General features: G+C 45.0%; 2 protein-coding genes across 2 annotated transcripts in view; both read left to right on the forward strand.

Annotated features, from left to right (window-relative positions):
- Positions 1-2,741, forward strand: part of spag16 (sperm associated antigen 16) — a 1,547,331-nt gene extending 1,544,590 nt beyond the window's left edge. The window contains exon 16 of the mRNA XM_085985427.1: positions 2,364-2,741. Within this exon, the coding sequence (XP_085841553.1) occupies positions 2,364-2,539 (176 nt within the window). The 3' untranslated portion in view covers positions 2,540-2,741. The remainder of the gene's footprint in view (positions 1-2,363) is intronic.
- A 659-nt stretch (positions 2,742-3,400) lies between these two features.
- On the forward strand, positions 3,401-26,708 carry vwc2l (von Willebrand factor C domain containing 2 like). The gene is made up of 4 exons (XM_085985429.1): positions 3,401-4,282; positions 5,311-5,775; positions 6,477-6,606; positions 25,321-26,708. Exons 2-4 carry the CDS (start codon positions 5,356-5,358, stop codon positions 25,470-25,472), a joined length of 702 nt encoding a protein of 233 aa, XP_085841555.1. The 5' UTR covers positions 3,401-4,282; positions 5,311-5,355; the 3' UTR covers positions 25,473-26,708.
- Positions 26,709-27,025: the final 317 nt, after the last annotated feature.

Raw genomic sequence — 27,025 nt, forward strand, 5'->3', positions numbered from 1 at the left:
TGAAAAGGATTGTAACTATTAATGTCAGATACAGTCATTGGCAGTAGGTGGGGTTTTGTTAAATGGCGGAAAGTTGGTGGATTTACAGACACTGTTCAATTTGTGTCCTGCATGATGATGCTATGTTACCTCCACTGTTGGTTCTGAGCAATGAAAAGGACAGATTCACCGGAACCCAACAAAGCAACAAAATAAGTGAGAGGAAGAGGTTTGGCTGGTTTGGGGCCAGCATGGGACATAGAAACATAGAAAAATAGCTGCAGGAGTAGGCCATTCGGCCCTTCGAGCCTCCTCTGCCATTCAATATGATCATGGCTGATCCTCTGTCTCAATACCATATTCCCGCTCTCTCCCCATACCCCTCGATGCCTTTTGTGTCTGGAAATCTATCTATCTCCTTCTTAAATATATTCAGTGACTTGGCCTCCACAGCTTTCTGTGGTAGAGAATTCCACAGGTTCACCACCCTCTGAGAGACAGTTTGCAATCTTCCTTAATAGAAGTGGTGTTAACAGTAAACCTTTTTGTACTAGACCGTGGAGTGCATTAGCTGCCCATGTTTCTTTCCACGTGGCTGCCCATGTTTCTTTCCACGTGGCTGCCCATGTTTCTTTCCACGTGGCTGCATCAGTGTAAATAATGGTCCATGCACCTCTGGCCTACTTGACCAGTGCTGGTTTCATGTCACAGCAGACGATGGCTCTGTGCCAGAGAGGTTTCCCAGAAGTAATCGACCTGGCTCTGTCAAAACAGAAAGTGAGAGCAGGACTTCTTCCCCTAGTCTGACTCCACATGAAAAAAAGGACACAGCAACAATAAATAAAAAAGACTTGGTGCCAAATTGGCCGCATTGAACTCTGACTCTGCAGGGAAAGCCTCCCATTGACATCATAGGAACAGAAATAGGTCATTCAGCCCCTCCAGCCTGTTTCACCATTCAATTCGATCATGGCTGATCTGTATCTTAAATCCATATACCCACCTTGATTCCATATCCTGTGATGCTCTTACCTAACAAAAATCTATCAAGCTCAGTTTTCAAATTTCCAATTGACCCCCCAGCCTCAACAGCTTTTTGGGAGAGAGAGTTCCAGATTTCCACTGCCCTTTGTGTGAAGAAGTGCTTCCTGACATCACCTCTGAACAGCCTAGCTCTAATTTTAAGGTTATGCTCCCTTGTTCTGGGCTCTCCCACCAGAGGAAATAGTTTCTCTCTATTTACCCGATCAATTCCTTTAATTATCTTAAACACTTCAATTAGATCACCCCTTAAACTTCTATACTCAAGGGAATAAATTATGCAACCTGCCCTCATAATTTAGCCCTTTTAGACTGACCTAGGATGTAATCTCCAAGAATTCAGAGAAATCATAGAATCATAAAATCATACAGCACACAAGCAAGCCATTCGGTGGTCCATCATGCCTGTGCCAGCTCTTTGGTAGAGCTAGCCAGTTAGTCCCTGTGGCTCTTCCCCACAGCCCTGAAAATGTTTCCCCTCAAGTATTTATCCAATTCCCGTTTGAAAGTCACTATTGAATCTGCTTCCACCGCCCTTTCAGGCAGTACATTCCAGATCATAACAACTTGCTGCGTAAAACAAGTTCTCCTCATCTCACCTCTGGTTCTTTTGCAAATTACCTTAAATCTCTGCCCCCTGGTTACCAACCCTTCTGCCGCTGGAAACAGTTTCTCCTTATTTATTCTATCAAAACCCTTTATGATTTTGAATATCTCTATTAAATCCCCACTTATCCTTCTCTGCTCTAAGGAGAACAACCCCAACTTCTCTAGTCTTTCCAAGTAACTGAAGCCCCGCATCCTTGATACCATTCTAGTAAATTACTCTGTACCCTCTCTCAGGCCTTGACATCCTTCCTAAAGGACAGGCACAGTTCACAGGCAGACTTTACAGACAGAACTATGGTTCATTTCTCACTGCACATCATTCCTGTACACTCACCACCAAAACATAGTCCCCACCTTATGATACAGTGTTTGCTGCCCAAACACAGCAAGTTCATTAATTCAGACACCTGTTGATTTTGATCAGATTAGCAATCAGAAATTAAAACTAAAACATTCGGCAGCTGATGTGATTTCCACAGCAGGGCACTTAACACCGTGTGACCTTTTAATGGGTACACATTATTACAAATGATTTAACGAGCTATTTTGCGAGAAACTGCACATTACCGAGGGGGGAGCAGGCGGGTGCCTGCAGTTTTCCAAAAGCCATTGGTGTTAAATAAGGTCTCAATAATAGCGCCGTTCTGCTGCCGTAATATCCACTACAAGTGATGCCACTTTTATTTAGCTAATGGTTCTACATTTTTCGTGTTGTTTTTGTTTTGTTTTCCCAGGTCAACTGGTGGTCATGGCCAGCAACGATGGGACTGTGAAGATACTGGATCTGCCCTCGGGCCAGTTACATAGTCTACCGGGACACGAAGATGCCGTGCAGTGTGTGCTGTTCGAGCACAAGGGTGAATGCGTGGTGTCAGGGGGCTCGGACGGTACTGTCCGCCTCTGGACATGAAGCAATACCCATAACAACTTCACATAGATTTACATTTCTCTCCGAGTTTAACAAGTGCCTTCGACTCTTACTGTAATGAATCGATTTATTTCTGTGGAAAAGTTGGATAATAAGGTGGTGGGTTCTTCTAAACGCTGTATCTGCGGTGTGCATCAATCAACCTTGTTCATCCTTTGTTACTTAATAAAATGCTCCGTTTAAATCGGCTAAGTGTTTATTTCAAGAAAATAATGTTTGTATCTAATAGTCTCGTCGGCGTTCCTTTCAATATCACCGTGTTATCAATATCACCGCTCGGCATGTAGGAACTTTGTCGAGCCCGTGTAAGTTGGAAGCAGCTCATTCGCAAAGACACAATCTAGGTATTGCCTCATTGCTGTGCTTTCTGGCCACACGTATGTTTGTAATACCGTTCAAGTTGCACTACCTGTAAGGGTGGTTGGTGGAAGCAGATTCAATAGCGACTTTCAGAAGGGAATTGGATAAATAATTGAAGGGGCGAAATTTGCAGGGCTATGGGGAAAGATGTGGGAGTAATTGGAGAGCTCTTTCAAAGAGCCGGCACAGGGACAGTGGGCCGAATGGCCTCCTTCTGCGCTGTATGATTCCAGGATAAATTCACGGAATGGGATTGATTCGGTTCAATGAATAGTCCGCACTGCAATGAAGTGTTGCTATTCCCTGTGTGTTGCACGTCTGCATTTGAAATGGCCCTGACCTGTACGCATTTTGCACGAGGGACGGGGTGGCTGGAATATCCAATCGGACCCTTTTTTTGATGGAGATGTGCAGTTGCTTGCTTGACAATGACGCCTAATGACAGCGCAGACGTACTGCATGCCTGGAAACTTCCTGGCCAATGCACCTTTTAAAGGACTCTTAGTCAAGCAAGCAACATGACCCCGAGTCGACTGGATAAATCAAAAGCTACCGCCAGCAAAGCAAGTGCAGCCGGAGTCAAACGAGGGAGTTGGGCGTAGAGAGCAGGAACACCACAGCGGGGGAGGAGAATGAGACTGATGTGCATGTGGTGCAGTGAGAAAAGCCGAACATTTTCAACCATTTCTGAGATCTGAGGGCATGCTTCAATTGTTGGGCATAACAGATTGACATCGCCTCGCTGAGCGACCAGTTTTGGGGCAGTTGCCCGGTACATTTGATATAGAATCCTTTGGATTATTCGCCTGTTTGCACTGTGGTCTTTGCATAGAAGATACAGGCAGCGGTGCACCAGGACGAGGACTGAGAGCACACAGTTGGAATAACGCATTGCTTTGAGCGCTCTCCGTGGTGCTGAAAGTGTATTTCCTCCCTTCTGTTTTTTTTATTAAAGGTGATGGTCACCAGGCCTGAACAGTTCGAGCTGTTGCAGCCAGAAGGAGCCGGGAGCGTGGTGCGAACATGCAGGTGCTGTTAGAGTCTCAGGTGGGATCCCACACCGGCTCGTACACACTTACAGCAGCCAGTCTCCACACGGCGTCTTCTTCGGGTTGGCCCGGCACCGAACGTCGCCTTGCACCGAATCTTTAAAACGGCAACTTTGATTATTCCCGGTGCTGCTATTCTGGCCGGGAAGAACGAAGGCGGGGGATGTTTCGGTGATTTAAAGAGCATGTGTGTGTTCGGGAGCTACCGTTTAGCCAGCCTTCCGCCTTCATTGAAGATGCGCTCTGCGTAAACAAGTGTGAACTGACCACAGATCATCTGCAAGAGGCCATCGTGTTTGCAGTTGATTTGGACCAGGTATCCCCGATGCATTTTTCTGCACATTGTCATTGTATGGTACTATGGTTTCAATAACTGACCAACCCCGATGCCGTTTATCCGCACGAAGTTGCAGGAAGGAAATGCGGCATGCTTGCAACTGGTGTCAATTTCGCTCACGTTTTCTATCCCCTTCTCAGTTCAGAGGAATGCAGCGTTTGAATATAAAGGGTTAATTTCGACGAGCAGATCACAAACACTACACATAACTATCTCACACACTCGCCCGGTGACCTTGTTCAGTATTCACTTGACATTCCCGGTTCGAATGGGAAATGCTATAAATCAGGCGGTGGGTATGACTGTACACTTAACACTTGTAGGTTCAAAGCCACTTTGATGTAACTCTGAATCCGGAAGATTAAAGGTTATTGCCATTCCCGGGGAGAATGAGACCCAGCCTCGGCACCACAGGCGGTTGCTGTCCTGTTTTTGTACCCCGCACTTTAAACAAAAAGTTTTATATGTTTGTCAAATTGCATCGTGAAATGTGCAGACCGAATTTGTCCTTCCACAAACCCTGTTTAAAGTTTGTGCAAATTCCCCGTGTTTCACGTCATTGTGTGTTTAAGAGACAGAGGGCTGTGGCTCAGTGGGCAGCACTCTCACCACTGAGTCTGAAGGTGGTGGGTCCAAGTCCCACTTCAGCATATAATCCAGGCTGACACTCCAGTGCAGTGCTGAGGGAGTGCAGCACTGTCGGAAGTGCCGTCTTATGGATGAGACATTAAACTGAGGCCATGTCTGCCCTCTCAGGTGGACTTAAAAGATCCCATTTGGAAGAGGAGCAGGGGAGTTCTCCCAGGTGTCCTGGTCAATATTAATCCCTCAAACAACACCAAGAAATCGCTGATCTGGTCATTTATACACATCAAAAAATACTTCATTGGCTGTAAAGCAATTTGGGGCGTCCTGAGGTCGCGAAAGGCGCTATAGAAGTATTTCAAGTCTTTCTTTTTGTCTCTAGAGTATATGTGGAAGTTGTTATTTTACCATGTGTTTTCCAGTCTGGAGTCTATGGGCAGCCGCAGCCCCATCCAGAGCAGGAGCTGATGGCCGAGCAGAAGCACTGGTGGAGTATGTGTCCCGGGCTTCGGGCGGCGTGGGTCCTCCTCCTGATGGCCCCGGCCCTGGTTACCCCGGCTGCCGTCAATCAGGACGATGAGACGGGAGGTGACAGCACCTTGGCCGCGGGCAACGGCGACAACGTGGACTTCGATGACTACCGAGGCAAAGGCTGCGTGGACGACAGCGGCTTTGTGTACAAACTGGGCGAGCGCTTTTTCCCGGGCCACTCCAACTGCCCGTGCGTGTGCACCGAGGACGGGCCGGTGTGTGAGCAGCCCGAGTGTCCCCAGATCCACCCCAAGTGCAGTAAGGTCGAGCACAACGGCTGCTGCCCCGAATGCAAAGAAGTGAAAAACTTTTGTGAATATCGCGCAAAAACCTACAAAGTGCTGGAAGAATTTAAGGTAGGGACACTTGCACCCACAGCTGGGCACATCATTCAACAGCTGGCTCAACTAAAACGTGGCCTCGATCCATCCTTGGGAGTTTAAAGCCAACATGCCGATTTCACAATTAAAAGGGTATATTGTGAGCACTGACGGATAAAACATGTTTTAGCATTGTTTCAAAGTCTTTAAATGCATGTTGTGTTCGTTAATACCGGGGCGAGAGAGAGATATACTTAACATCTGCTCACTTTAATGTCAACGATTCTGTGGGTGGGACTGTCATTATTTTTAATTTCATAAATTGTAATGCTCCCTACATTAATGTCATCAGCAGTGTTGCAAATGCACTCCCGTGTTTCTGAGCCTCGAGTTATCAGAGAGGAAACGTGGCAGATTTATCGATTCTCTTAAAGTTCCACAATGGCATTACACAAATTAAACACGCGATGAATCAGCCTCACCGGACAGAAGAGTAAGGAGCTAAATTCATTTCTGTTAAGACGCGACTCACTGTAAACTGCAGTAATATCAGCTGCACTGTTTTAACAGGATCGCTAGGCATCTGGCTGAGTTATCTGCTGATTTTTTGGGGGCGGGGGGCGGGGGGCGGTGGCTGTTAACTGTGCTAATGTCTGTCCGAGTAATGCTTGAAGCCAGTTCTGTCGAGAAGAGCTTGCTGGCTGCACGATTGAGTGAAACCTCTGTGGTTGTTTCAGCCGTCTCCTTGTGAGTGGTGCCGGTGTGAAGCCAGCAGTGAGGTGCACTGTGTGGTCGCCGATTGCGCCGTTCCCGAGTGCGTCAACCCAGTCTACGAGCCCGAGCAGTGCTGCCCGGTGTGCAAAAACGGTAAGGAGCTGCGAACGACACCAGATTGTTTTATATCCCCGCCCCCGGTGCTGCAGCCAGTAGGAGTAAAATGAAAAAAAACCCGCTACAAAATAAGCACCAAATATCCCATGTTTCCTAAGATTCAGATTCGATTACTTTGGCATTGTAAGTAAGTTGACTTTTGCATTTGTGAGAGTGATGGGAGGCGGAAGTCAGAACTAATCGAATAAAAATTCATCCTAACCGCAAAGCAATACTAATAAGGTCTCTTTCACCGTTTACTTTTGGTTTAAAGGGAACTTCAACCCACTGGAGAATTCGAGATCAACTATGTATTTATAAAGGACTAAAGCGGTCAGTACAATTTAGGAAGGAACGTTGGCACATAGGAAGGAACATAGAGACATAGGAAGGAACATAGGGACATAGGAAGGAACATATGGACAGAGGAAGGAACATAGGGACACAGGAAGGAACATAGGAAGGAACATATGGACATAAGGAACATAGGGACATAGGAAGGAACATAGGGACATAGGAAGGAACATAGGGACATAAGAAGGAACATAGGAAGGAACATAGGAAGGAACATAGGGACATAGGAAGGAACATAGGGACAGGAGTAGGCCATTCAGCCATTTGGGCATAAACATCCCAAAGATAAGCATTCAGGTCTTTTGGTTGCTTAATAGGACCACTAAGGAACAGTCTCTGTGCACAGAAGCTGCTGTTTTAAACTACTGCAACACTGAGGTAAACAATCCTGGAGCCAATCTAGTTGAGTGTTTTGTGCCGTCAATCATAGTTCTCCCACTGCTTACAATCTCAGCGGGAAAAAAAATCAACCAACCTCAAGAGTTCTTCCACAATGTTCATAATCACATTTAACAGTACAGAAACTGTACAGTGAGCACTGAATAAAACATGTATTGAAATTGGCTAACCAGGCACAGTATGCATTCTGCTGACCCATCATCGTTAAAGAAGACCATTCAAGGGTGATGTCAGGAAGCACTTCTTCACACAAAGGGTAGTGGAAATTTGGAACTCTCGCTCCCAAAAAGCTGATGAGGCTGGGGGTCAATTGAACATTTCAAGACTGAAGTTGATATATTTTTGTTATTGTATTAAGTGTATTAAAGGATATGGAACCAAGGCCAGTAAATGGAATTAAGATGCAGATCAGCCGTGATCTAATTGAATGGCGGAACAAGTTTGAGGGTCTGAATGGCCTACTCCTACAATCATAGAGTCATAGAGTTATACAGCACAGAAAGAGGCCCTTCGGCCCATCGTGTCCACGCTGGCCATCCTGTTCCTATGTTCCTAAGACATGAGCAACCTTGCCTATTAATGTACCCAGAGCATTTCAAACAAAATGCATTCTCCATTCATGCTACTTTTTAGTTCCTTTAGCAAAATCTGGCCTGGTACTTTTGGAAGAAAGATTGTGGGATATTACACAAACTGCTACAAGCGGTTTACTTGTTTGGAGATATCCTACAATCAGAACAGCGAATCTCTACATACAATCCCCACGATGCAATGTACATGAACAGTGTCCCCTTCTATTTATAGATTGTGGATCTTCAACCCCGGTGAATATATAAAGTTTATTGATTGTTTTATTTCACCATACTTTATTTTACTTCCTGCTTGGGAAGAATCCAAGAAGCACCGATTGCTGTTTGGCATTGCAGTGATGTCACTACTTTGGCCTCAGTACCTTTTCCATACAGTATTTGTTTATTTGTGCTCGTTTCGTTGCAATTACATGTTGGTAATGATGACAGCTTTGCTGCTGCAGTATTTGCCTTTCCATGCTGTTTAAAATCAAATCTTAATTATTTCAGCTGCCAAGGCCCCAACTCTGGAATTCCCTCCCTAAACCACTCCACCTCTCTCTGCTCCTTTAAGACCCTCCTAAAAACCTCCCTTTTTGACCAAGCTTTTGGTCACCTGTCTTATTATCTCCTTCCGTGGCTCTGTCTCAAGTTTTGTTTGATAACACTTCTGTGAAGTACATTGAGAGGTTTTACATTAAAGGCACTATATAAATGCAAGTTGTTGTTGCTGTCATGTGGTGACGACGGACGTTATTCTTCCAAGACGATATTAATGCTGGATCACTGTGTTGGGTACAGTTTGCATCATTTTGTTGAATACTGGGGAAATAGAAGAGTTTGGGTCAAAGTCAGTCAAGAAATGTGAACAGAGATGTGCGTGAGTCTTGATAAAAGACCAGTGAACCCTGCATTAGCAAACAGTACATAGTATGTGTGGGAAATCATATTATAAATTTGTCTCATTTCTCAGCCTGTATTAGATTTGTATTCCAAGTGTTGACGAGAGTTTGCTATATAATAAGAGGCTTTCCCAGTTTTGGATCTCGAATATTTCTATAATAATCAGCAGCGCGTGCTTTAGGCCTATCGACATAAACATTGGGAGTAATTTTTACCTGGTTGGTCGGGCGGGAAACACATGGGATTGGGTGGAACGCCGGTTTCACACTCCGCCCTATATTACTCACTTCAACGGAGACCTAAAATCGGGCAGGGTGTAAAACCAACATTGCACCCAATCCTGTCAGTTTCCCGATAGACGGGCTAGGTTGAAATTGCCCCGGAGGTGCTAGCCCTCTACAAGTAGAAATCCCATCTGAATAATGAAATTGTCACCTGAATGAATTCGAAGTTACCAGACTGAACCCGACTCCAATAACATTAGATCCAACCTAAGGTTTGCAAAAGCCCCATGCAAACACCGCCATTCACAGTGAAGGGTTGTTGTTAAGACTCATTCTTTGGAATGCAATCTCTCCCCTGTCAAAGATTTTACATAATGGGCCAGTATTTGCTGCGCCTGCCGACTTGCCCCTGCACCCTTCAGCTCAAAATAATTTTGCCTACAAAGTTGCTGAAAGCGCAAGCTGATAATGGCACAGCGAGGGAAACAGAGCCTCTGGGAACTGAGTGAGAAGGGAAAGCAACAAGATATCTCCTTCACCAATGAGATTTAAGGATTGGGAAATAAACAGCAGAAGGACTGAGGAGGGTGAATTAGAGTGGGTGAATTCAATGTCAAATCAGGTACAGAAAGAGAAATAAAGAGAGGGAAAGAAAGAATGGATTCAGAGAGAGAGAGAAAAAAAGAGATAGAAAGGAAAAATAAGAAAAACAAATCTAAAGTTTAAAATTTGACATTTTTAAAATCTCGCAAAACAATTCACAACCTGAAGGAATGAGTCTCCACACTTATAATAGTTAATTTTCAGTGCCAGAGAGGTTGATTGGCCAGAGCTATTAACACTCACCACGTCGTTAAAAGAGTAACTTACACTGCTAATTATCAGCCTTAAATATCTGTAGCGAATTTCATTGGTATCTACTGCGCATATACAGCAACTTCACGACATTCAATGGTGAGGCAGACAGCAAGATGCCGTTTTCGCAAAGCTAACAGTGGAGTGGCGTAACTTGGACAGCAACTTTTAGATATTCGCATTTAACCCCGTATCTACTCCTTGCCTGAAGTTGCTGTACCATTTACGCATAAATAACGGTGAGTACCATTAGCCTCACCATTATTTTGACAGCAGATCTGGCCCTATATTAGTTCCATTAATCCAAAAATGGAGTTTGCTGCTCCTTGCTTTATAATATTAAAAATAATAGTGTCAGCTGTGGCTCAGTGGGTAGCACACTCACCTTTGGGTCAGAAGGTTGTGGGTTCAAGTCCCACTCCAGGAACTTGAGCACATAAAGCTAGGCTGACACTCCAGTGTAGTGCTGAGGGAGTGCTGCACTGTTGGAGGTGCTGTCTTTCAGATGAGATGTTAAACTGAGGTCCTGTCTGCTCTCTCAGGTGGGCGTAAAAGATCCCATGGCACTATTTCAAAGAAGAGCAGGGGAGTTATCCGCAGTGTCCTGGCCAATATTTATCCCTCAGCCAACATAACAAAAACAGATTATCTGGTCATTATCACATTGCTATTTGTGTGATCTTGCTGTGCGCAAATTGGCTGCTGCGTTTCCCACATTACAACAGTGACTACACTTCAAAAGTACTTCATTGGCTGTAAAGTGCTTTGAGACATCTGGTGGTCATGAAAAGCGTTATATAAATGCAAGTCTTTCTTTTCTTTTTATGAACTTGTAAATCCAGTCACTACCTGAACACATGCACAGGTACAGCCTCTCAACCTCTGAGACTTAGTAAAAGAGGCAGCTAAATGGGAGGTGACACTGGCAATGTCAAGTTTGCAATATCTAGCAATAGATACTCTGTTCAGAAGAATGGGTCGGCAAAAGTAAATGGTGCAGTGACCCATATCTTCCACCAGACGTCTTTAGCACGCTTCAAAAATGACACAGTGTAGTATTTGCTAATTGAACATCTAGTTCCATGCCGACTGTTTCTGGACTTGCATTATTTTTGAGAGAAAAGAAATGCACAGTCATCTGTTAAAATTAACCCTCTCGAAGGTGGGAGTCACAAATCTGTGCCCATTTGTCTTGTTTAAGCATTGCCACAGCCCAACTTTCACTTAGTATTATAGTATCATAATATGATACAGAAGGAGGCCATTCGCCCACCATGCCTGTGCCGGCTCTTTGGTAGAGCTCTCCAATTAGTCCCGCTTCCCTGCTCTCTCCCATAGCCTTGTCAATTTTTTCCCTTCAAGTATTTATCCAATTCCCTTTTGAAAGTTACTATTGAAGTTACTTGTAGCTAATGCTCATCCTTCAAGATCCAAATATTTAACATATTCTCAGTAACACATTAATTGAGGCACTTCAGCACAGAGCAGATAGTTTAAGGGCCAGCCTCTTATGGATAGAGAAGGCCATTTGAAAAATAAGGTGAATTGTTGTAGGATTGGCAAAATGAATTACTTTTTCCCAGTTCAAAATAACCTTAATATTAATTGTCTTGTGCTTTGTTCAAACATTTCCAGTCTGTCTTGTGGTAATTTGAATATTACTGCTTTGGTTTGAAGTAACCAATATTAATCCAGTGGTTTATCTCAACTGCTAAATTTAGCTTCTGAAACAAGTGGCAGTTATTTATGAAATGTGTTTACAAATATAATTACACACCCTATACACACACACACAGGGATTGATGCGGTATTAAAACTAGCACACCTTATGAGACCCAGTAATGCAAGGAATATATATCTCTGGGTTTGATCAAATCAATGCATGTGCTTTTAAATGTTATTGGTAGTGGGTAGATCTAAGGGCACTTTCCGTTTCAAATGTCAATTGTTATGGGCACAACATGTCAGTAAGACTCAATAATCCTGATTTCAATAGACAGCAGAGCTTTGCGATGGGCAGTTGAAGTCACTGCTTGAATTTCGGTTGCATTAGACTGTAGACTGTACCTGCTGGCAAAATACATACAATATTTCAATGTCAAAACACACCGCCTCTTCATTTGCTGCACTGGTGACTTCCCATTATCAACATCCCAACATTAGATTTTATAACCCAGTGCTAATGGTTTTGCTAATCCACTTACTTCCAGTGGCAGGAGGTCGGTAACCAGAGGACACAGATTTAAAATAATTGGCAAAAGGACCAGTGGGGAGATGAGGAAAAAAGTTTTTAACTCAGTGAGTTGTTGTGATCTGGAATGCACTGCCTGAAAAGGTGGTGGTAGCAGATTCAATAATAACTTTCAAAAGGGAATTGGATCTCTACTTAAAAAGGAAAAAAATTGGCAGGCTATGGGAGTAGGCCTAATTAGATAAGTCTTTCAAGCCGGCACAGGTACAATGATCAGCCATGATCTCATTGAATGGTGGTGCAGGCTCGAGGGGCCGCATGGCCTACTACTGCTAGTATTTCTTACGATAGTGAAATACTGCAGATGCTGGAAATCTGAAATAACAACAGAAAACGCTGGAAAAACTCTGCAGGCCAGGGCAGCATCCGTGGAGAAATGGAGTTAACGTTTCAGGTCGAAGACCCTTCGTCAGAACTGGAAAAAATGCAGGAAGCGGGATAGATTTTAAAGCAAGTGGGGGCTGGAAAAAGGGGGAGGGGAATGAAAGAACAAAAGGGAAGGTCAGAGATAGGATAGAAAGCAGGAGAGATTAAGAGACATTAAGAGATATTCAAGGAACAAAGGATGGCTCTGGATGAAGTGTGAATGGCCCTGGCAGAATGAAGGACTGCTGCCATGTGGGAGGGAAGAATAAAGCCCAGACGAAAGTGTGGATTAAAAAAAAGGAAAGGGAAAATATATATATATATATATATATAGGGGCCGAGGTTATTATCTGAAATTGTTCAACTCTATGTTGAGTCCAGAGGGCTGTAGAGTGCCTAATCGAAAGATGAGGTGTTGTTCCTCGAGCTTACGTTGAGCGTCCGTGGAACAATGCAAGAGGCCGAGGACGGTGAGGTCTGAGTGGGAGTGGGGTGGTGAATTAAAGTGACAGGCCACCGGGAGCGCGGGGTCCCCCTTACGGACTGAATGGAGGTGTTCCGCAAAGCGGTCGCCCAATCTGCGTTTGGTCTCCCCAATGTAGAGGAGACCACATCGTGAGCAGCGAATACAGTATACTAAATTGCAGGAAGTACAAGTAAATCGCTGTTTCACCTGGAAGGGGTGTTTAGGGCCCTGGACAGTGGGAAGTGGGGAGGTATAAGGGCATGTGTTGCATCTCCTGCGCTTGCACGGGAAGGTGCCGGGTGAAGGGGAAGGGGTGCTGGGGGTGATAGAGGAGTGGACTAGGGTCTCACGGAGGGAATGGTCCCTACGGAATGCTGAAAGGGGAGGTGAGGGGAAGATGTGTTTGGTGGTGGGATCACGCTGGAGGTGGCGGAAATGGCGGAGGATGATCCGTTGAATGTGGAGACTGGTGGGGTGAAAGGTGAGGACAAGGGGAACTCTATCATGGTTCCGAGAGGGAGGGGCAGGGGTGAGGGCAGAAGTGCGGGAGATAGAACGGACACGGTCGAGGGCCGTGTCAACCACAGTGGAGGGGAATCCTCGGTTGAGGAAAAAGGAAGACATGTTGGAAGCACTGGTATGGAAGGTGGCATTGTCAGAGCAGATGCAGCGGAGATGGAGAAACTGGGAGAATGGAATAGAGTCCTTACAGGAGGTGGGGTGGGAGGAAGTGTAGTCCAGGTAGCTGTGGGAGTCATTGGCTTGTAGTGAATGTTTGTCAATAACCTATCCCCAGAGATGGAGACGGAGAAGTCGAGGAAGGGAAGAGTCGGATATGGACCATATGAAGGTGAGGGAAGAGTGGAAATTGGAAGCAAAGTGAATGAAATTTTCTAGTTCAGGGCGCGAGCAGGAGACGGCACTGATACAGTCATCAATGTACCGGAAAAAGAGGTGAGGGAGGGGACCCGAGTAGGACTGGAACAAAGATTGTTCCACATAGCCCACGAAAAGGCAGGCATAGCTAGGGCCCATGCGGGTACCCATAGCAACACCTTTGATTTGGAGGAAATGAGTGGAGTCAAAGGAGAAGTTGTTCAATGTGAGAACAAGTTCAGCCAGGCGGAGGAGGGTGGTGGTGGATGGGGACTGGTTGGGCCTCTGTTCAAGGAAGAAGCGGAGCGTCCTCAGGCCATCCTGGTGGGGGATGGAGGTGAAGAGGGATTGTACGTCCGTAGTGAAAAGGAGGCAGCTGTGGCCGGGAAACTGGAAACTGTTAAAGTGGCGGAGGGCATCGGAAGAGTCGCGGATGTAGGTGGGAAGAGACTTATCAAGGGGAGAAAGAATCGATACAGGAAGAGATAAGTTCCATGGGGCAAGAACAGGCTGAAATGATGGGTCGACCGGGGCAGTCCTGTTTGTGGATCTTGGGAAGGAGGTAGAAGCCAGCTGTGCAGGGTTGGGGAACTATGAGGTTGGCGGCCATGGGGAGAAGATCTCCAGAGGAGATGAGGTCAGTGACAGTCTTGGAAATGGTGGCTTGATGTTCAGTAGTGGGGTCATGGTCCAGGTGGAGGTAGGAGGAGGTGTCGGAGAGTTGGCGTGCAGCTTCCACTAGGTAGAGGTCGGTTCGCCAAACAACAGCACCACCTCTGTCAGCAGGTTTACTAACAATGTTGGGGTTGGATCTGAGAGAATGGAGTGCTGCAAGTTCAAATGCCCTTATACCTCCCCCCTTCCCACTGTCCAGGGCCCCAAACACTCCTTCCAGGTGAAACAGCGATTTACTTTTACTTCCTGCAATTTAGTATACTGTATTCACTGCTCACGATGTGGTCTCCTCTACATTGGGGAGACCAAACGCAGATTGGGTGACCGCTTTGCGGAACACCTCCGTTCAGTCCGTAAGGGGGACCCCAAACTCCCGGTGGCCTGTCACTTTAATTCACCGCCCCACTCCCACTCAGACCTCACCGTCCTCGGCCTCTTGCATTGTTCCATGGAAGCTCAGCGTAAGCTCGAGGAACAACACCTCATCTTTCGATTAGGCACTTTACAGCCTTCTGGACTCAACATAGAGTTCAACAATTTCAGATCATAACCACGGCCCCTATCATATATATATACTGTATATATTTTCCCTTTTTTTTAATCCACACTTTCGTCTGGGCTTTATTCTTCCCTCCCACATGGCAGCAGTCCTTCATTCTGCCGGGGCCATTCACACTTCATCTAGAGCCATCCTTTGTTCCTTGAATATCTCTTAATGTCTCTCAATGTCTCTTAATCTCTCCTGCTTTTTATCCTATCTCTGACCTTCCCTTTTGTTCTTTCATTCCCCTTCCCCTTTTTCCAGCCCCCACTTGCTTTAAAATCTTTCCCCCTTCCTGCTTTTCTTCCAGTTCTGTCGAAGGGTCTTCGACCTGAAACGTTACTCCATTTCTCCATGGATGCTGCCCTAGCCTGCTGAGTTTTTCCAGCGTTTTCTGTTGTTAGTCTAGTATTTCTTATGTTCTTATGGGCCGAATGGCCTCCTTCTGTGCTGTATGATTCTATGATTAAGGCATGTCCTGAACTTGGCCACATTTATTTAACACACTCTCACCTTAATTCACTGGATTTCAGGACATGACATCAAAAGTCTCTCTCACATTGATTTTGGGAAATTGCATTCTGTCGACATGTGGTGCCATGTCTTGTGAACAGATCAATTTACTGGGACTGGGAGTTAAATAGCATACAAAGACAAGGTTAAATGAGGTGAACGGATTTTAAAATTCCATTACCTGGAATGCAGATAAGCTAGAAAATAACTCTGTGGGGATATTGTAATCCTTTCCCTTTGTTTTAAAATAAATCACTGTGTATCATTTTATAAATGTACTGTATTAGTCCAGTGAGGATAGACGTCTTGTTAATACTTCTGGATTTATTTTAAAAATTGGAGCACTTTCTGTGACCAACTGGCTGTTGGTGGGGGTATGTATGAGTGATCCTGAAATGTATCCAAATCACAATGGCCCATTCTTCCAAAAGCTGAAGTATTTGCTTGTGGATAGTATTCTGCCTGCTCCCTGGACTAATTGGTCATTCACTTTGTGTTGGGGCCATTACATCACCTCCCAAAGTATCCCAGCCTTTGATCTGCTGCAAAATCACAAATAAGGGCTCTTTAAACCTTCGCTCTCCTTTTTCAGTTAGACCAGAGCCTTCTCCACCTGCTTTATCATTTCAATTGTATCTGTAATCTGCTAATAAAGTTTCATAGTTGGCTCCAAGATACGACTGACATCAATTGCAATGGATTTTGCTGTCAAAATAATGGTGGGGATAATAGCGCTTTCCGTTATTTATGCAAAAATGGTACAGCAACTTCGGGCAAGGAGCAGATGCACGGTTAAATGTGAATATCTAAAAGTTGCTGTTCAAGTTGCTCCGCTCCACCATTAGCTTCGTAAAAACAGCATCTTGCTGTCTGCCTCACCATTGACAGGCATTGAATGTCACCAAGTTGCTGTATTTGCCGGTAGATACAAACTAAACTTGCCACAGAAAGTTAAGTCCTGTCATTAGTAGCGTAAGTACCCTTTTAACAACGTGATAATTGTTAATTACTGCCAGCCAACCGCTCTGGCACTGAAAATTAACAATTACAAGTGTTAAGTCTCATTCTTCCAGGTTTTATTTGTTGGAGATTTTAAAAATATCACATTTAAAATGTTTTAACTTTTTTTACTTTTTACTTTTCCTTTGTCTTTTTTTCTCTCTCTTAATCTAATCTTTTTTTCCCTCCATTTATTTCTCTTTCAGTACCTGATTTGACATTGAATTCACCCACCCTAATTTACACTTCTTCTCAGTCCTTGCGCAATCCTTCAATCTGATTGGTTAAGGAGATACCCTGTTGCTTGTCCTGTTTACTCGGGTCCCAGATGTCCTGTTTCCCTCGCTGTGCCGTTATCAGCTCACTTTCAGCAAAAATGCTTTGAGCTGTAGGGTACGGGGCAAATCGAACTAATGGTAGCTGCTGTTAGATGCCCTAGTACAGCAAATTCTGGACCCAATGGGCTAGATTTTCAGTATAGACAGTTTTGGGGCGCTAACCTTAGCGCCCGCCCCAAAGTAGCGCCCCGTTGCCGGAAATTCAGTGGCTTCGCCCTAAGAGGTTGGTGGAGCGCTAAAAGAGGCGTTCCACTACTATAGGCGCTAAGCTGGCGGTGCAGAGCACAACACCCGAGCTCGGGCGCAGCGCACGGCAGACACTCTGGTGCCAGTGAGCTCTTAAAGGGGAAGGGTGCATGTGTTTTTTTCAAAGGCAGAGTCTGGGGGGAAGACAAGAGGAGGAGGAGGAGGAGGAGGAGGTGGTGGTGGAGGAGGAGGAGGAGGAGGAGGGCCGGAAACATAAATACACCGTTCACAACAACACACTGGACCCTTCCACACAACACATGCAGACTGCCTTTTATAGTGCAGGAGGAGTGCCCTTTAAGTTGCGCTCCCCAGGGTGTGTTGCGTTCCATTTTACAAACGCTCTGGACGCCAGCCGCACAATGGGGCGGTCCGACTGAAGTTTGTATTCGGGGCGGCCAAAGGGCGTTGCACGAGGATGTGATGTCATTTTCTGCGCGCGCATCCGGGCGGCCGCTAAACTTTGCGCCGGCGCTAACAGGCAACTTAATTTGGGGCGGGGCGCAAACTGCGCTGCGCCCGGGCGCTACACGCATAGCGCCCGAAAATCACTTCTCTTAAGGCGCTAACTGCTGGCGCAAGCAACTGAAAATCTAGCCCAATGTCTCTTAAGTGTGAATGGAGATAGAATTAAAGGGGCCAGTGATTAATTATTACTGTCAAATGTTAAGATATTCCAAGTAACACTTGGCAACTTAGTGACAGCATTGTTTGTCTTGGAGACCACTGACATTACCGCTGCTTTACTGAGATGTGCATTGGAGGAAGAAACAGAGATGAGTCTGAGGATTAATGTGCAACTAACAGTTTGCAGACCATTTCTGTCAGGAAAAATACTGTTTCGGTGCATTGTCCTTTAAGGAAGCGCCGCTGAGCAGATCCCTCATTTCAACAACGAAAGATAGATGGAGCATTGTTTGTACTGAGTTCTTTTGTGACAGCCAGACTCCAGCAACTTAAAGAAACGCTGCACTGCAATCTGGGAACGGCTAGATTGTGTCGATTCCTCGACAGTTCAAGTGATGGTGCATGGAAAGAAAAAGGAAAAGAGAATAGATTTGCATTTATATAGCACCTTTCACAACCTCAGGATGTGCCAAAGCGCTTTACAGCCAATGAAGTACTTTTTGATGTATAGCCAGTGTGTAATGTAGGAGACGCGGCAGCCAATTTGTGCACAGCAAGATCCCACAAGCGGACATAAAATGAATGACCAGATAATTTTTTTTTAGTGATGTTGGCTGAGGGATCAATATTGGCGTGGACACCTCCCTTGCTCGTCTTCAAAATAATGCCATGGGATCTTTGATGTCCACCTGAGAGAGCAGACGGGGTCTCAGTTTAACGTGTTATCCGAAAGACGGTGCCTCTTTCACTGCAGCACTCCCCTGGGAGTGTCAGCCTAGATTCTGTGCTCAAATCTTTGGAGTGGGATTTGAACCCATGACCTTCAAACCCAGAGGCAAGAGTGCTACCCACTGAGCCACAGCTGACATCTTGTTACACCCTTCCCTTTCCGGAAATTGGTTATAATTAATCAAACATGTCTTTCCTATTACCAATGTCAAGTTTATAAATTCTTCTAAAAGTCTCTCACTATGAATCCACACTGTGCCTTGTAAGAAACCATGTATAAACAAGAGATACAAATCGTGGAAGCTGTCAGATAGTTCTTTCACTTTAATTAGGTTGGAGGTATTTATGGCAGATTGTAGTACACATGAATATAAATTCCTGTGTCCAAACCTCAGGCTAGGTTGAGTGTATCCATGGTGCACTAATACTCTCACTAGAGAAGTTGCTTCCTCGGAGCTTTAGAAAAGCTAGGCCGTAGATCGACCCTTTTTTATTGGGAACCCGAAGATTCAACATCCATAAAAGAAAGCATCCCAAAGTACTTTATAGCCAATTAAGTCATTTTGAAGTGCAGTCACTGTTGTAATGTAGGAAAATGTAGAGCACCACAAAGTTGGGAATGGTAAAAGGGAAGATAAAAAAAAAGGCCAGACAATCCTGATTATATTGTAGGCAGGGAGGCCTGAGGGAGGTAAGGGGTTGCCCAGTTCTGGGAGAGCATGAATGCTCTGCTTTCAGCAAAACGCACCATAACAAATTATCCCAATCATTACCCATAACGCAATTATCTTTTTTATTGATATTCTTTGGATGTAATTAGTAGTTTTATGGCCAACACAATCTATTTCGCTGAATTGAAACTCCAAGCGAATAATTCAGAAGTTTGCCATGACCCATTGCTGGAAAGAGTTAGCAGCAGTGTGCATTGCTGCACAATTCATTTAATGATCTATCAGGAGCTGTGTGGCTAAAAAATAAATACAATGGGCTCAATTTTAACTCAGCCGTCAGGTGGGCTTTGAGGCATGTGGGGGGTTAAAATCGCAAAACCTGGGGGTCGGGACCCCCCCGCCTGGTTCCCGACACCTAGCCATTTTAACCCAGGCGTGTCTGATGGTCCAGAATCAGTCCAGCCTGCAACAGGCGGGACTGGTCTTTAGGGCCCTTAAACAGCAATAATTGGCCTTTATAATCCCATTTTAACAGGCCCTTGCCTGTTTAACCCTTTTCCCACGTAAAACACGCCTGGTGGGGATCACGCCTGTGAAACCTGGCGTGAGCACTATTGGCTTGCTGACCATCAGCTGCAAGCCAACCATTAAAGAGGAGATTTGATCAGTCATCATTTGCAGGTGGCAGGACTTTGTTGTTTCGGTCCTGGGGCAACTTTTACCAGGCTTAACCACACCTGTGGAAATTTGGAGCCTCACACACATCTCCAGTGTGACCTCCTGGGAAACCCCGCTCGCCACCTTCACTCAGCGCTTCCTCAATGGAGGCATATGCCAGAAGCATGGGAGCCATTTATTTCCTTCCCTTCTTGGCATTAGATGAGTTCGAAAACCAGCCGCAGCACCAGCAGAACCAGGAACAACAGCAGCAGCAACAGGAGCGCCAGGCTGCTGCTCGCCCACCTGAAGCTGCACAGGCCAGAAGGGGCCAGCGCTTGGAAGTGGCTTGAGAGCACCTTGCTGCACATCAGGGGGCCATGGGGACCCGTATCTGCACTGGCAGTCCTACTCAGAAGGACTTCTGTGAAGGTCTGGTTTCTCTGTTCAATAGATGCCCATCACTCCTCAAGACATGTCATTCTATTATGAACATTCACCATGTTTTCCATACCCTGGTGACTTATCTCCTCCATGGAGGTTGCCATCCTTTCCATGGTAATGCGTTCATGTGCCAATGACTCCACAAAGGCTCTGCTCATGTTCGCAATGGACTCCTCCATTCGCTCCACACTCACATTGACCCTGGAGACAAAACGTGCCAGAGACTCCTGCATCTGTTCCTGGAGTTCCAGCCCCGCTGATCTTATGGATGGACCCAGAGGCAGAGGGTCGACATGCAGCTGAGCCGAGCTGGCAGAGTCCTGCGCCCTCCGACTAGCACTCTCCACTGCTGTCCCTGTCTCCACAATCTGCTGATGCTCACTTGTGAGTTGTGATACACCAGGTGACAACACTACTCTATGTCCCAAAGGTCCCACCGAGGTGTGAGTGTCTGCGCTGGTGCTGGGTGCGCTGAATTCTGCTGACGCTGCGCCCTCAGAGGTTGCAGATTCCTCTGAGGAGTCTGGAAGCTCAGGCTCCTCCTCCTGGACAGTGGGGACAGGGGCTCTCGATGGTGCTGTGGGGGAGTATAGGAAGGAGTTAGAGATGTGAGGTCAAGGTTATATGCACATTGCATATTGCAGATGATCATAGGTCCATCTGTTATAGCTTCAGAATCATTATCAGCGACTCATGCAATGTCAATGAGAGAGATGGAAAACTATTCTGTCACCAGCTTGCTGTGATGCACCCGTCTGTCCGTCCCCCACTTGCACCTCATCCTCCAGTCCTACGATCTCCAGGACCGCCTCCTCCCAGGGGGTGAGGTGGGCTACTGATGGTGGCCCTCCTCCTGTCCTCGCTCGTTCTCCTTTATTGGGAGCTCGCTTTTCCTGCAATGAGGGAGACAAGTGGAGTTTGAGTGAGAATGAAGGACTGAGTGTAGAGAATCCATAGCATAGATGCTTAGAAGGAGACAAAGATGGAGTGAGGTGGCAAGACCAAGGGCCCACCCTGTGTGTTGTAAGTTGTTTTCATAGCATCAGAGTGATAGGGAGTGTGAGGGCTGCATAGTCGAATAGTTAGGTGAATGTGAGCATAGAGAGAGAGGGAATGGGTAAGGGTGCATGGATGTCAGTGTCAAGTGGGATGTGGAGGAAGAGATTGCTGAAGCTGAGTGCTGGTGAGGAGAGGCAATGGAGATCAGATTGAGAGTGATGGGAACTTCATACTCACTTTTCCAGTGTGCTGAAGGTCATGAAATCTCTTCCTGCACTGTATCCAGGTTCTGCGGGTAGCCGATAAGGAGTTGACCTCCTCTGCCACTTGCAGCCACGCAGCCTTTGTCTGCTGGGGAGGCATCTTCCTCCCTGATGAAGGGAAGAGCACCTCCTTGTGAGCTCTTGCTCTCTCCACTAAAGTCTGCAGGGCAGCGTCGTCACAACGGGGTGCAGACCTCGGTCTTTCTCTTGCCATTCTGCTTCCAGCTCAGTGTATCAGCAAATGCCAAAAGGTTGGCAGCCTGCAGAAGAAGCAAGGCTTGTTGCAGACCCTAAATGCAGCAGCAATAATGACGTCATATTATGCGACTTTCTGACTGGAAATACTCATTTACCAAGGGTTCCCACATGTTGGAAATCAGTTGGCCAATTGAGTTAAAATTGCATCAGTCTCACACACCCATTTAGATTCGTGTGGGAAACACCAAATTTGGGGAACCCGACAATTCCCCGCACCAGAGTTAAAATCGACCCCATTGTCTCACCAGAGATAGCAGGTTTCAGGCTGCCTTGGGAAAGATGTCACCAGTTGCTTTTGTGCTTGAGTTATCAGTCTTTCATAGCTGTGAAAGAATGAGTGTAACTTCCCCATCACTGGTGGGACTATTTAATGATATTTACAACAGTGATATATTTACAGTGTGTAAGTGATAGTGTTAAAAAGAGCATTTGGCACATTTGAACAGAAAGTAATGGATATATGGGAGCAATTACAAGGCTCTAATCTAATCAACAGGTTCAGATGAAATTGTAAAGCAGGAGAGCAGTTTTGAAGTACCATCTGAACTCCAAGATTAGATTACTGCCTTGTAATCACTTTGTGATAACTGTTTTTGTTTGTAATATGTACTGTCTGAATTTGGTGTGGGAATTTCTATCGTGTGCAGGCAGATACTGTGCTCTACTTGCGACTGCGATTACACAGGCAGGCTAACAGTTGTGACCTAGAGCCGTCTTTTTTCTCCACTAGTCCTATCACCATCTCGTCTCGTTTTGAATACCTCTTAATGCCTCTTCACTTCTCTTTTGTTCTCTCCCAGCCTGGCCTTTTAATCTATTTCATTTCCTGTGCATTTCCAGTCTTGACAAAGGGTTTGACACGAAACGTTGATTCTATTTTCTCTCCACGGATGTTGCCTGGCCTGCTGAGTTTTTCCAGCATTTTCTGTTGTTATTAACAATTATGATGTTCTTCAAGATTGATTTAAAAGAATTACATAGAATGTAGCACACAGAAACAGGCCATTAGGCCCAACTGGTCTGTGCCGGTGTTTATGCTCCACACGAGCCTCCTCCCACTCTACTTCATCTTCCCCTATCAACATATCCTTCTATTCCTTTCTCCCTCATGTACTTATCTAGCTTCCCCTTAAATGCAGCTATGCTATTCACCTCAACCCCTCCATGTGGTAGTGAGTTCCACATTCTAACCACTCTCTAAGTAAAGAAGTTTCTCCTGAATTCCTTATTGGATTGATTAATGACTATCGTATATTTATGACTCCCCCACATTTCCTTTTGTAATATAATGTAATTCTAAAATCAGGTGACTTGTAACATTCCCCCCCTTGTTTCTGTAATTAGCTCACTGAACTGACACGAGCCCCCTTGTGTTCTAATCATCAAATGGTGGAAAATTAAACACTTATCAGAGCATGTTACCTAGTGTATGAACTAGGAATCAGGTTTGTTAATAGTAAAGGTTAAACAGTAGCATAAAGTCACTACAGCAGATTCACCTGATCACAGAATGTTTGACCTACCTCCTCCTTTCATATACAACAATAAGAAAATATGCGACATTTCACCTATTTTATATTTGAAGCCATTTCATTTTTAAAAACAATGTGTTTTTATTGCAAGCCCATGGGATTAAAGGGATGGTGGCAGCGTGGATACAAAATAGGCTGAGAGACAGAAAGCAGAGAGCAGTAGTGAATGGTTATTTTTCAGACTGGAGGGAGGTGTGCAGTGGTGTTCCCCAGGGGTCAGTATTAGGACTAGTGCTCTTTTAGATATTTAAGATACTTAGCAAAAAAGCCAGGGAGGAGATGAGAATTTTTTTACGCAGCGATTTGTTGCGATCTGAAATGTTCTGCTGGAAACGGCGGTGGAAGCAGATTCAATAGTAGCTTTAAAAGGGAATTGGATAAATACGTAAAAAGAAAACATTTGCGGGGCTATGAAGAAAGAGCAAGGGAGTGGGATAGCTCTTTCAAAGAGCCAGCACAGGCACGATGGGTCAAATGGCCTCCTTCTGTGCTGTAGGAGTCTATGATTCACTAACACAGGCTACAGGACGATATAGACGGGTTGGGGAACTGGGCAGAACAGTGGCTAATGGAATTTAACCCTGAAAAGTGTGAGGTGATGCATTTTGGGAGGACTAACAAGGCAAAGGAATACACAATGAATGGTAAGACCCTAGGAAGGACAGAGGATCAGAGGGACCTTGGTGTGCATGTACATAGATCTCTGAAGGCAGCAGGACAGGTAGATAAGGTGGTTAAGAAGGCATATGGGATACTTGCCTTCATTAGCCGAGGCATAGAATATAAGAGCAGGGAGGTTATGATGGAGCTGTACAAAACGCTGGTTAGGCCACAGCTGGAATACTGTGTGCAGTTCTGGTCGCCACACTATAGGAAGGATGTGATTGCTTTGGAGAGGGTGCAGAGGAGATTCACCAGGATGTTACCTGGGCTGGAGCGCTTCAGCTATGAAGAGAGACTGGACAGGCTGGGGTTGTTTTCCTTAGAGCAGAGAAGGCTGAGGGGGGACCTGATTGAGGTGTACAAAATTATGAGGGGCATAGATAGGATAGATAGAAAGGAACTTTCCCCCTTAGTAGAGGGGTCAATAACCAGGGGGCATAGTTTCAAGGTAAAGGGCAGGAGGTTTAGAGGGGATTTGAGGGGAAACCTTTTCACCCAGAGGGTGGTTGAAATCTGGAACTCACTGCCTGAAAGGGTGGTAGAGGCAGGAACCCTCACAACATTCAAGAAGCATTTAGATGAGCACTTGAAACGCCATAGCATACAAGACTACGGACTAAGTGCTGGAAAATTGAATTAGAATAGACAGGGCTTGATGGCCGGTGCAGACACGATGGGCTGAGGGCCTCTTTCTGTGCTGTATAACTCTATGACTCTTTTAGCAGTACGAACCTGGACCAGTGTCTACAACATAAAACTTGTATGTGAACGTTCCTCCATACCGTAGTGTTTAGATATCTGTCTATATCTCAATGAACTCAGAAAAACTAATAAACTAGTGAGGGATAAAAAAAAACTCAGTTTCAGACCATCAAATTACTGTTTAATTAAATATGCTAATTTAAATCTCTGGTCGGATGGTCAGTGTAAGATGAAATTGTTAGAGGGTCAAGACCAGTTTATATAGATAAACTATGTCTGTATTTTTATTACATTATCCATATTGAAGCATTTATTACTTTTCTGAAGCATTTTGAAAGTTAAAGTGCTTCAAGCAGGAAGAAGCGTTTGCTGAAACCCATGATAAGCTCTGTGAACATCTGTAAAGAGAAGAGGCGGGCAGTGACAGTTCGGGTACCCCAGGCATCAGCCTGGCGTTTTACAGATGTTGACTGACTTGCTGTGTCTCTCCAGCATTTTCTGTTTGTACTTCAGATTTGGGGTTTTTAACATTGGGTGCCCCGTTAATAATACTCTGTGCCCCGGTACATCTGGTTTTTGTTTCTGTTTTAGGTCCCAACTGTTTTGCAGGTTCTACAATAATCCCAGCGGGGAAGGAAGTGAAAGTGGATGACTGCACCATATGCTACTGCTCTCAGAATGGGGACTGGTGGAAGACAGAACGACAAGCCACATGTGTCAAACGCGAATGTGAAAGGCTGTGAACTGGGCGACGCAGCAACCGTTCCACTTATAACTAACTGCCAGCAAAGTAGCACCATAGAGTGCAGTATATCCAAAAAATATTGCCTAGCTCTCCACATTGCAATAGTCACTGGAAGATCTAGATTCCCGGTGCAAACACTGTTTGGTGAAACACAATTTTTTTACATTGTCGATCGTCTCATACCTGTGGCTGCCATTTTGGTTGAAAATTCAATGAGGGTTTTGACTGCTGATTACCGATATATTTTGGTTTTGCAGTTTTTACGTTAGTTGCAATCGCTTCTTGTGTCACCAAAAGGATTTTTCCGAGTCCTCGATTCCACTGCCTGTTTGCACTTAACATTAGAGGCTGTTCGCAGGCAAACTGTGATACTTTTAGATATTCTGAACTTAGTTCAGCTGTGACTTTTTCTGCACTTCGCTATCTGTTTCATCTTTACTTGGCGACTAACGGAGGGAAGCTGTCGTATGAAAAGACTGTTCATTTTATAGTCTGATACACTAATGTTGTGCCTGAAACTGTAAATGAGAATATTCTATTGAAAAAAATTTACAATGTGGAATTATAGCGCAACTGTATTTAGTGTGGCAAATAAGCATATATTATAAAATACATTATTTTGTTAAATATAAATTGTGACATTCTGCATAATCCATTTCAATTGTCTTTTTTTCAACTGGGGTATCGAGGTTGCAAACATATAGATGTTTCACTGCTACAACTGTCAAGGTTTCAGTATTGGGTAATGGGGGAGAGAAAAACATTTGAAAATAATTTTGATTGAAGACGATTAATCAGTGACAATGTGACTATTTCCCATGCAAATAAATAGTGTCAGCTGTGGCTCAGTGGGTAGCACTCTCCCGGATGTGGGTTCAAATCCCTCTCCAGGACTTGAGCACAAAATCTAGGGCTGGCCCTCCACTGAGGAAGTGCTGCACAGTTAGAGGTGCCGTCCTTCAGATGAAACAATGGGGGTGAAATTTGTCTTACGCGGCAGGTGACTTCCATTGAAATCAACGGCAAAGAGAATTGGGTGGAGTGTAAATGGTGCTGCTAATTAGCTATTGTCGGTTCTGAGCTGAAGAGCCCACAGTGCAATTGGGCAATCAGGAAGTTCTCCTGGTGCCCAGGCCAACATTCCTCCCTCAGCACTCTCACAAACACACTGGCGATAACTGGTCATGTATCTCTTTGTGTGCAGGACCTTACTGTGTACCAAATTGCTGCTGTGTCTGCCCACATAACAAATGTAATTCATTTCATGAGGTTTAAGCTTTGTGATAAGGTATTATTAAATGTAAGTCTTTTTTGTTAGTTGTAATGGAATTTTCCAAAATTAGATTTAAAAGTGCTTATTTTATTGAGTGCAGTCTCCTTTACGGTTTGCCTTATATAATATGCTAGAAAATACATAGGTTAGTACAAGAAAAATCCAAATTTACTTGTTTTAATCTACATTGTCACTTAAATTTGTATTTCCTCTTTTTGGCTTCCTCCCAAACCAAACACCAGTCTTCAGCTCAGAATGTTTCCAGGGGTCTTTACTGA

This window comes from Somniosus microcephalus, chromosome 4 (assembly GCF_052327205.1).
Source record: "Somniosus microcephalus isolate GS21.2 chromosome 4, FLI_Smic_1.0, whole genome shotgun sequence".
Taxonomy (NCBI): domain Eukaryota; kingdom Metazoa; phylum Chordata; class Chondrichthyes; order Squaliformes; family Somniosidae; genus Somniosus; species Somniosus microcephalus.

Coding starts and splice junctions, on each gene's coding strand:
- vwc2l (XM_085985429.1), top strand. CDS start 5,356: ATGGCCGAGCAGAAGCACTGGTGGAGTATGTGTCCCGGGCTTCGGGCG. Junction 5,776..6,476: donor AAGTGCTGGAAGAATTTAAG/GTAGGGACACTT, acceptor TGGTTGTTTCAG/CCGTCTCCTTGTGAGTGGTG. Junction 6,607..25,320: donor CTGCCCGGTGTGCAAAAACG/GTAAGGAGCTGC, acceptor TTTCTGTTTTAG/GTCCCAACTGTTTTGCAGGT.